The 11,373-nt window shown below is 29.2% G+C and overlaps 1 protein-coding gene across 1 annotated transcript; it reads right to left on the bottom strand.

Moving 5' to 3' along the window:
• Window positions 1–1,751: 1,751 nt before the first annotated feature.
• Window positions 1,752–3,457, bottom strand: LOC125876805 (protein DEEPER ROOTING 1-like). The gene is made up of 6 exons (XM_049558064.1): window positions 3,303–3,457; window positions 3,161–3,233; window positions 2,570–3,051; window positions 2,309–2,495; window positions 2,162–2,215; window positions 1,752–2,070 (listed from the first exon to the last, which is right to left on the bottom strand). Exons 1-5 carry the CDS (start codon window positions 3,306–3,308, stop codon window positions 2,196–2,198), a joined length of 768 nt encoding a protein of 255 aa, XP_049414021.1. The 5' UTR covers window positions 3,309–3,457; the 3' UTR covers window positions 1,752–2,070; window positions 2,162–2,195.
• Window positions 3,458–11,373: the final 7,916 nt, after the last annotated feature.

Below are 11,373 nucleotides of genomic sequence, written 5' to 3' on the forward strand. Positions count from 1 at the left end.
GGCCCAAATGAGGTAGGTAATTAATGGTGTTAATTTTAAAGGTACAACCATAAAAGAAAAATGTACAACACTATCTAAGCACATGTCATCCAACACTTGTCATGTGCTAAGTAGTAGATATTCCCACTTATTATATATAGTAATATAAAATAAATTTTAAAAACTTATATATATAAATGATGGCGCACAAATAAAAAAAAAAGGAAAGAAAAATGCGTCACACATTAATTTATTGCAAAAGTTTAGAATCTGCAGAATCTTTGGAAGATATTTTTTGTTTTGTGGTCAATCTTTGAGAGATCAGCGTTGCTAAAAGCCATGCAAAATTATTTACTAAATAGCTAGTGGACGATTTGATTGAAGTTTCCATCTCCCTTCTACACAATTTTTTTGAAATATTTCCTCTGATTTTTCGGTTGAAATGTCAAAATTTAATTTTTACCATTTTATATAATCAGTTAATGATAAAGATTAAAGGGTAATATCAAAAGAGTTATTAATTTGTTAAAATGAACAAGTAAAAATAATGAAATGATTTATTTTAATATAAAAGTCAAATAAAATGAAACGAAAGGATATCACCCCAATAATGCCCAACAGATCCATGACGTTGTTTTGTCCCACACTAATTATACCAGTCAAGTCCATAATTAATTTGCCATTATAAGTTGCATGTTTTATAATGAATTAATCTCATCGTTATTATTACTTATTAGGACACCTTATCTATTTTATTTTCATCGATAAGATAGGACGAATAGACTCAAAACTTTGGTCGATGCATTTTATTATTATTATATAGATGACAAACCGCCAATAAGCTCAACATTATTTAGAACTTATTAGTATTTTGATGTTGACATTGATAATGAAGATAACATCAACATGTATGTTTTTCATGCACGCATTTGTAACTTAATGTAACATACATTTTCAACTTTACTTTCATATAATTTTTTGAATTATTATAAATATCGAGTGTGAATAAAAACAAGTTAATTAGTTTCAAGTAAATGATTAGATGTCTCCCGCCCATTAAAAAGGAACATCTGCTTAAGATCTCAATAATTGAGTTTGCATAATTTTCAGAAACTTATTTTACAAAAAAGTTTTTTTTTTTTGGAAAATAATGAAATATCAGAATATATTTGTTTTCTTGAAGATTATTTCATAACACACCGAACACTCAAAATAGATTTTAGATTATTTTTTTTTGGGAAACGACTATGTTACGTTCTTGCAAAAACTTTAACCTTATGGCTTATAATTGTGAATATATGATACTCAATCTATCTCAATTTATATGACTTACTTTCTTTTTTTAGTTAGTCCCTAAAAAAGGACACATTTCTATATTTAGTAATAATTTAACTTTAAAATTTAAATTTTATCCTCAATGAAATGATTTCTAGCCACATAAATCTGACTTATTTTAGATCACAAATTTCAAAAGTCTTTTTTTTCTTTCTTAAACTCCATGTCAAGTCAAATTAACTTATATAAATTGAGACAGAGATAATACTAAACATACACAACTATTATACAAGACACATCTTTAGGGAGCGTTGGACGCTGGTAGCTCAAACCATAGTCCACAAGGGTAACAATCTAATCGCACTCATTAATTTGTATCAATTCAATGAATACATAAATTTTATCACTGAAATAAAGTTAACTAACACATAATTTTACTTTAATTTATGACAAATTGATATGATTCAATTTAAATATAGGTGTGTAAATATTTTTTTGCGTCCATAGATGATATGGAAAAAACAAGGAGCTATAACTAGGAAAGACTATTGCATCAAAGTAACAGTAATTCCAATTTCTCATTCACTTGGCTAATTAAGATTACAAATCTTCCCCTCTTATTGAAACTTCAGTAGATGAACTTTTCCAACCATGACAAAAACAGTTATCCTTATCTAAGTCATGGCAAAAATCAAGTGAAATATGTACTTCTGATGATCATATAACACCAACAGATGGAAGACTACTCTTCCAAAAAAAAAAAAAAAACTTGAGAAGAATCTGAATTTTGCATATCCAAATGAAACAGAAATCAATCTGCAAAAAGTAAAAAAAAAAGTGAGACACTTGGATGAATATATAATGACATATGATTCAAAGTACTTTTTCAAGCTAAGGGTGTTCATACCTCATCTTTTCAAGAACTGGCTATAAGAAGCCAATCATATCTCTAGTACAATGACTGCAGCAAAAGAATGCACACATGTAGCGAAACTTTTAGATGAAATGGTTACGGTGACACATATTGAAGTGGTTTGAGTATAAGAAAACTTACAATCAGAATCTGACTTATCCCATTTGCTCCCATTCTTCAGTACAGTACTACTGTCAAATGCTTCGTTGTCTTGATCACTATCATTCTCAATCATACATATATTGTCTATGTATCTCTTTCTTGTGGTAGTACCCCTTGGACTGCTTGCTTGAGGATATATCTTTTTGTGTAATATAGCCCTCAGAATCTGATATTTAAGTAAGTATTACTTCAATTCATCAAGATTAAAAATTCATTGCATGTATGAGTAAGAGTGCAAACCTTTTCCATCCTTGATTTCTGAATTTTGGACTGTGGAAGTACTGGATCTCTCAAAGGGGCGGCTGTGAATCCCGCGCTGCAGAACAATGTCTTCTTTAGGAGATATGACAAAGATTTCTTGCTAATGTTCTCCAATTGGGAAGATTGTTCTTGGCTACTAACATGAACAAGAGTACTATTACTCCGTTCGAAAATGTTCTCTTTATTATTTTCAATAACTCTGTGATCATCATCTACCAAGTTCTGAAGACAGTCAAAGAATTTGTCAAGATCCTTTTTTGATCCTATCTTACTTTCTTCACGATCAGGAAATAGATGTTTTAGTTCTTTGTGAAGCTGTCCAACTTCTTCAACTGTAAGACTTTGATCAGTTTGTTGTTTCAAATTACCATCATTTTTCCAACTTCCAAATGTACCAATAGCAAGTAGTTCATTAGGCCAGTCACTGAATTCTTCTTTGCATGATTGATGCAACATATGATCTATCAAGTAGAAGACATTTGATCCAGTAAAACAGATAACATGTACATATGATGATGTATAATATTAATGTATTCCCCTGCACATATAATATAAATCAAGAATACTTACGCCTGACCGCCACTGGATTTGACTTATAACTACTTTGTTTTCCATTAATCTTGGTTTGAATCCAACTAAAAATCTGTTATCATGAGGCTAACATTAACATCTAAACAAATATAATCATCATATGCAAAAAATGACAACTTACTTTCATGTTAATGGAAGGATAGACTTTTGACAACTCTTTAATCTAGCTAGCTACAGAGGAAGAGATGTTTATTAGTATCAAGAGTGGGCATGGAAAAATTTATACACAAATCTCTTAAGCCAAAGGAAGATGAGCATCTTGCCTTTTATATAGAGATGGGAAGGGAGAAGAATCCAGGATTATTTAGAGTTATCCCCTTTTTAATTTAATTGTTAATCATATTATATTCTTAAAATAATTTTGTACACATAGTTCGAGCTGAAAGTAGTAAATTTAGTTGAACATGCACATCAACTGGCTATAAATTCACCTCTAAACAGGGTCATTATATTAGTTCAAGTTCCCATGCTTCATATATATATATATATATATATTTTAATGTCCTTTGCTTATCACTACTAAAAAACTGTAAATTACCTGGAGATTATTTTCACAGAAATTTCCTACGAATTTTGTTGAGAAAATATGAAATTTCTTAATTCTGGACTTTTTTACCTGCGAAAAATTGGTAGGTAAATTTGGCGCCCTTTTCATAAAATTATTACCTGGGGAATTATTTGGGGCAAACAGTTTGCAAGTACCATTTTCATAGGTGAATTCGCAAGAAATGAAAAAAAAAACTATTTTTAAATTTTTTTGAAAGAAATTCCTAAATAAACTTATTTCCCGATCTAGCTAGAAATAATTACTTAAAAAATTATTTAGAAATAATTTTATATGTGGTATTACCTGTTGAGAATTTATTTCTTGAGGATTTACTTGGGATATTTTTTACTTGTAAAATTACTTGGGGATTTTATTATTGTGAATTTGATTGGAGATTTTTTGAGGAATGCATACTTGAACTTTTTTAAATATAATTTAAGTGAGAGTTTTTTTTAATCTAAGAACTTGTTTTATTTGAAAAGTTCGAGGAATATTTTCTTTTAAATATATTTAACCAAATAAAAAATTACAATAATATAAAAAATAACAATGACATTAGAATAAATTTTATTTTTAAATATCTACTATACTTTTAGATTAGATAATTATTATACAATAATATCAAACTAATACAGTGTTGAAACATTACTACAAATGTCATTATCAATATGTTTAACTTATCACAAGAAACCAATGATGCGGTTTTTTTTTTCAATTTAAAAGATAGAAAGCAATAAAATAATATGGCTTGTTATTTATCTAATAGAAAAATAACTATCATAAATATAATTAATTTTGATTTAATATTATTTATATTAAATTGTGTACGATTGAAAAAGTCAAGCATTATATTAAAGTATAGAAAAATTCTATGCTATACATTATTAATGTGAAGTTTAATTACCCTTCATTGATAAAATTATATTAAATGAAAAATAAATAAATTTTACTTGTATATCCAATTGATATTTTTTATAAGCATTAAAAATGACATATTTTCTATATATATAGTAAATTATTAAATGATATTTATTTGGAAATATATAATTAAGTATGTTAAAATATAATTATTAAAACATAAATTAAAATTAAAAATACCACAAATACCTAATAAGATATACTATCAATTCTTTATTATAACTTTCTTGCACTTTAAACTTATAAATTTATTTATATTTTCAATTATTTATTTATAAAAACTGTGTGTATAATTTAAATTTTGTCTATGTTTAATATGCTTAGTTATGGACATTATCTCATAGGAAGTGTAAGCATAAAATTTTCATGAATGTTGGGTGGTAGTGGTTTATTTTAAATATATAAATAATTGTCATGTTTCACTTTTTAAGAGTCAAATTACATGAACTTTAGCCAATATTTAAGATATATTATATTACCATATTGATATGAGACAAATTAAGAGTACTTTTTTAGAATTTATGAATATCTAAATGGTATTTTAAATACTCAATTAAGTTGATAAAATTTTACTTTAAAAGTTAATCAAATTGAAGAAAGACACAAAAAATTAGTGTAGTGTCATTGTATCTTTTGTATCACATCGGAAAAAGACACCAAAAATTTAGCATTTATAATGCTATGACTTAAAATATTGATAGAATGGAATTTCAAGAAGCAACTATAAATGAGTAGGCATGGAATCTCATGGGGACTTGACATTAGGAGGGCAATTAAATTGAATGGGTGGGTAGTTGTGTGAGAAATATGGATATGTAGGTACATATGTGTCTAGGGGGTTCAATGAATAATAAATAAATAAATAGGAGATAATAATTAATATTGTTTAAAGTTTATTTGAATATCTTCCTATGGCATTACTTGCGAATAAATTTGTAAGAAATTTCATTTTTTTTTGTTATTTTTTGCAAGAAAATTTGCAAGTAATTTACCTGCGAAATTTAAATTCCTAGGTAAATTAGTTGGAGATTTTGAAATTCGCAGGAAATAATTACCTACGAAGGTTTTACCTTCGGATTCATTTTTATTGGAAATCTGTAGGAAACTTATTTTCCTGTGAATTTTCATACATAATCCCTAAGAAAATTCCCATATAATTCACACTTTTCTTGTAGTGTGTCATTTTCCGTTTCGACCAATTCGAAAGCTTATATAAGGTACTATTGTTAATGCAAAAAGCACATGATCAAGTTGGAGGGGTATGCTCAAATAGTGTGCAAAAAATATACCACAATGCAATCTTGAAATTATAAGACAAGAGAAGGGCGGCTCAATATAATTGGTGGGGTGTGTGGGAATAGTACATTATCGTTAGTGGCAAATGTGTGTATGACAGGATGGATTAATGTGAGTGTCAAATATATGTGAACATTTTTGTTGTTTGTCCTTATATATGGGGATAAGTTATAGAATACCATAAAAAGGAAAAGTGATTCATGGGCCAAACAAAAGCAGACATAGCTTTGAAACAGAAATAACATAAAAAGCAACCTAAAAGTGATAGGGTATAGGCCTGCAGGCCATGACCCCGTGGGGATGTCTCTCACTAACGGGACCCTCTAAAATTCCTTTACCACCTAAACAATTTGACTTCACATCAACACATGATAGGTGATCAAACATACTCTACTGTCATCAAAATTATTTTCTTACATTCATATTTGTGACCCTAGCTAGAGTTAAAGGTGATCAAAATATCCATCCTTTTTCGTGATTTTCGATAGACACTCAACGATCTTCACTTTTATGCCACACTAATTGCATTTTCGATTGACCAAAATGTGGATTAATCTTCCCTATACCTTAGCACGAATTACATTATTGAGACGTTTACAAATTATTGTTCTCTAATTAGAAGCTTATCAGATACTCCCTCCGTCCCTATTTACTTGTCCATATTTCCTTTTTTGGTTGTCCCTATTTAGTTGTCCATTTTGACAAATCAAGAAAGGACAACAAATTTTTTCCTATTATACCCTTATTTACACTTCTTGAAAATTGTAAAAGTGTATGTTGTTTCCCTCAAATTTATTTCACTTTAATTCAAATAAGTGGTTGTAATTTTGAAGTGAAAAGTTGTCATAAGGGTAAATTTGTAACTTCACTGTGCTAATCATTGTTGCCTTAATCTGTGTGCCATTTCTAAAGTGGACAACTAAAAAGGGACGGAGGGAGTATCAAAAAGTTCTCTAGACAAGCCTTCCTGTGACATTGATAGGTATAAATATCCTGCACATATTTCCAAATCACTATTTCTTGACTTTTACCTCTTCTACTATTTCGCTTGACTAGGCTTTGAAGTTTATGTTGTCAATATTCTAATATTTTAAAGCTATTGAGTTCTAAATTAATAATTGTACAAATTCAATAAATTTCTTAATACAACCACAATATTTGAACTAAAGAATTGATATTGATTTTGACTGAATCTGCAACCANCTGGATGACAAGTAGTTACTACTACTAGGTAAAGGAAAAACTAGTTTATAGGCACGTTACTGACATTTGTTACTTGATTTTAGACAAAATGGCAAGAAGGGTACGTAAATATGACATTATTGAGACGTTTACAAATTATTGTTTACGCTAATTAGAAGCTCATCAGATATCAAAAGGTTCTCTAGACAAGCCTTCCTGTGACATTGATAGGTATAAATATCCTGCACATATTTCCAAATCACTATTTCTTGACTTTTACCTCTTCTACTATTTCGCTTGACTAGGCTTTGAAGTTTATGTTGTCAATATTCTAATATTTTAAAGCTATTGAGTTCTAAATTAATAATTGTACAAATTCAATAAATTTCTTAATACAACCACAATATTTGAACTAAAGAATTGATATTGATTTTGACTGAATCTGCAACCAAACCGCTACTTCCCCTGATTACCACACCTCCCATTGGGTTAACATATAAACCAATCTAAAAAATTGATTCCTATTAATATGGCGTGACATTGTTTGATTCTGCCCTAAACTCGTATGTTCTTTCACTTTTTCAAGAGATGTTAACTATTTACAGAAATCGTACATCTTATTCATAATCTCCTCCCCCCTCTATAAACCTTTAATATGGAATTTTATTTACACATTCAACACTTTCACCCTACCTCTTTTCACTTTATCTTCCATTCACCTTCTCACCCTCCATGAAATCTAGCATAATTTTGTCAAAAATCTCACCAAGATTTCCATTTGTTTTACTAGGGACTCTCCAAAAAAGTCACCCAAGCACGTGAAGTTTGTCCATACCACATGGGTCATTTCTATTTTTACATATAGATTAAGGTTTTGTCCATGCATACTTGCTTACTTATCGTGCTAGCTGTGATTGGTTTGCCAGACTCAAACCTACGTGTCAAAGAACACTAATTTGATCAACTTTAATCATACATTATCCAAACAACACGTGTGAATGTCAATTCTTAAAGATCCAGGAGCTAGACTCTCTTTTCTATGTTTAGGTTTCATGTCATTAGTACAAATAAAAAATATTATTGTTATATATACCTTTCATGTGACAACCTTGCTACTTTTAATGTTTCTTGTTTTACTAAATCCGTATCCTTACTCCAATAAACAGCTCATTCTATGAGAAAATTCAGATACAAATGAATTAGCCAATAATCTCATTCCTGTTGTATTGTATTATACTGTTTTATTTTAATGAATATAACAGTTGAATAGACTATATCATTTTCAATCATGATAGGGATAAACTTATAATTATTAGATAATAATTAAACAAAAACAAAATAAAAAAAAGAGAGAGGAGAAATTCATGACGCGATCACATCATATTGATAACGATACAATAAGTAGCAACCATCCAAACAAGGCTTAGTTAAAAGACTCACCTAAGAAATATAGTACTAATTACATTGCATAAATATGCTTAAAGGTCCAATCATTCTGCAGCAAATGTTACTTATGGCTTATCCTGTTTGTGGTCCTGTATCTTACTTAACAAGTAATTAATTAAGTATAGGTTTTAGCTTTCTAATTATTTACATAACAAACCATGTATAGTTTGTGGTCCATGAACATTCTCGTGCAATGCTGATATTAACATGATTTAGTCCTCAAATATAGAAAAAAGTAACATACTTAGAAAGACATCTGAAAAGCATATTCCAGTTTAATCAAACAAGAATATACAAGAAAATTCACAATGATTTTTCTTTTGATAAATTGTACTTAAATCAGTAAAAACGCCAATGATTTTATACTGATTTAGGCAGGGCGGGACGGGACAGGACAGGACGGGACGTGGATTTCCTCCAAACCAATTTTATGAAAATCATCGTAAATAGTTCTTTGCATCTGTTTGCACTGATTTTATCGTACACTTATCTTTTTAAGAAAAGGCTTAAAAGAAAATCATAGCTATAACAATTATTATAATGGATACCATAATGTATACATGAATGATACCATTTATGAAGAATTCATCCTAATGACTTCTTCTTTTTAAAATTTCTAGATCGAATAACTTCTTTTTTGTGTGTGAGATTTCTACAAATTTCATTTTGTTTGGCTATTATGAAAGTGGATTAAATAAAAAATGCTTCAGCATATTCTGAAATGATTTTTTTTCGAGGCAGCTGTCTTAATTGTTGAAAAGTGTTAATAGAAGATATTATAGTGACACTCAGCAAGTTGTTAGGAAAAATGTTAATAGAAGATATTTTAGTGATAACTCAGCAAGTTGTTAGGATATGCGAAAGTTTGTTATAGGTCCGTGAATGTTAATGTTATTTCCTGATTTTCTTAATTTATTTGATTTTTATTCTTCTGAAAGTCAAGTATTATCTTAAATGCTTTAACTTTTCTTTCATATTTGAGTTATTTCTTTTTTGAAAGAAATGTTTGAAATTATATAAATTGAAGACTCCTCTTCTCATACCACAACACAAAGCATACATAATGTAGTCTTTTAACAGTTTTGTTTATGTGGAGATTATTCTCCCAATAGAGTTTATGTTTTTTAATATTAGTTTTCAATATGTAGGTCACTTGACCAAATCATATTAGTAATATATTTTTTAGTATGGTTTTATTTGTCATTTGATTTATCAACCATATGATTTGTAATGGTAAGTTTCCGCATGACACCCTAATTATTTTCGAACCCAACAAGTGGTATTAGAGCTAATGGTTCAATGATCTAGGTTCATCAAGGTTGAAAACAGGTTCAAAGCGTTTTCAAATCAATTTGCAACCAATTTGATGATAAATAAAATTTTTGTCCAACTACACGTGAAGAAGAATATTAAACCATATTTTCAACAATCTTGCTGCTCCATCCTTAAAAACAAAATTAATTTTCAACTCATGCTTACTTTAACACATGGACTCCAACTTTCAACCCCTACAAACTTTTAATGTTCTGACTCCACTTTTAATTCATACATCTTATTTTTAACGCATGAGCTCCACTTTCAACTCATGCATATTACTTTTAACGCATGATCTGCACTTTCAACCATGCTCATAACTTTTAAAACAGGGGCTCCAATTTTTTATCCATATCAATTTTTAAATCATGATAAACAACAGTGATACATGAAGATTGTGTGAAGAAGACGTGACAAAATTTGTCAAGAAAATCCAGCCAAAATGGGAGATTTGTTAGGGTTTTATCCTGATTTTCTTGCCTTGTTTGACTTTTATTCTTCTATTGAAAGAAAATCAAAGTATTACCATAAATGCTTTAATTTTTTTCTCAAAGAAAATTTTAATTTTCTTCCATATTTGGGTTATTCCTTCCTTGAAAAAAATGTTTGGAACAATATAAATTGAAGACCCCTCTTCTCATACCCCAACACAATAGCATCCACAATATAGTTTTTTAATAGTTTTATTTATGGGGAACAAATTATTCTCCCAATAGAGTTTATATTTTTTTAATATTAGTTTCACATATGTAGGTCACTTGACCAAATCATATTAATAATATATTTTCAGTATGCTTTTATTTGTTATCTGATTTATCAACCATATGATTTGTAATTTTAAGCTTTCGCATGACGCCTTAATCACTTTTGAGCCCAACAGTGAGGTAATTAGAAGTTAGTGAGCTTATAAATAAAATTTGTACAGTGCAATTACATTCATTCTAATAAGATCGATCAATTATATTTTGATTTGCTTCCATTTTCCACTTATTGAGGAGTGTTCATATGGTGAAGATCAAGGATCTTACACATGGTATCAGAGCTCGTGTAATCCATCTTCATTAATGCAGTTCTGAGATCTTTAATCTTCTCTATTGGCCGGTGTTTGTTTCATACTGAATTATCTTTACCCAGCTGAGTACATCACCAACAATGGCTAACAATACAACTTTGAATCAGAATAGTGGAGCCAGTTCTAATGTAGTGACAATCGATCAGCATCATCCTTTGTTTCTTCAGCCAAATGATACCCTAAGTAGTTTTTAATCTCAATTAAGCTAACAAGATCAAAGAACTATGCTTTATGAAACAGTTCGATGAGGATTAGCTTGTTAGGCAATAACAAATTAGAATATTTAGATGGTAAATATCATAAGGAAAAATTTGATGTCTCCATACACGATTTGTGGTAGAAATGTAACGCTATATTACTTCCATGGATCATGAATTTTGTTTGCACTGAGTTACTCAGTGGCATAGTGTATACTAC

Source organism: Solanum stenotomum, chromosome 9 (genome assembly GCF_019186545.1).
Source record: "Solanum stenotomum isolate F172 chromosome 9, ASM1918654v1, whole genome shotgun sequence".
Lineage (NCBI taxonomy): Eukaryota > Viridiplantae > Streptophyta > Magnoliopsida > Solanales > Solanaceae > Solanum > Solanum stenotomum.

Excerpts from the sequence above, each read along its gene's own strand:
- LOC125876805 (XM_049558064.1), bottom strand. Across the intron at positions 3,052-3,160 it reads AAATCCAGTGGCGGTCAGGC|ATCATATGTTGCATCAATCA; the intron begins GTAAGTATTCTT and ends TCTACTTGATAG. Across the intron at positions 2,496-2,569 it reads AGAAATCAAGGATGGAAAAG|ATTCTGAGGGCTATATTACA; the intron begins GTTTGCACTCTT and ends CTTAAATATCAG.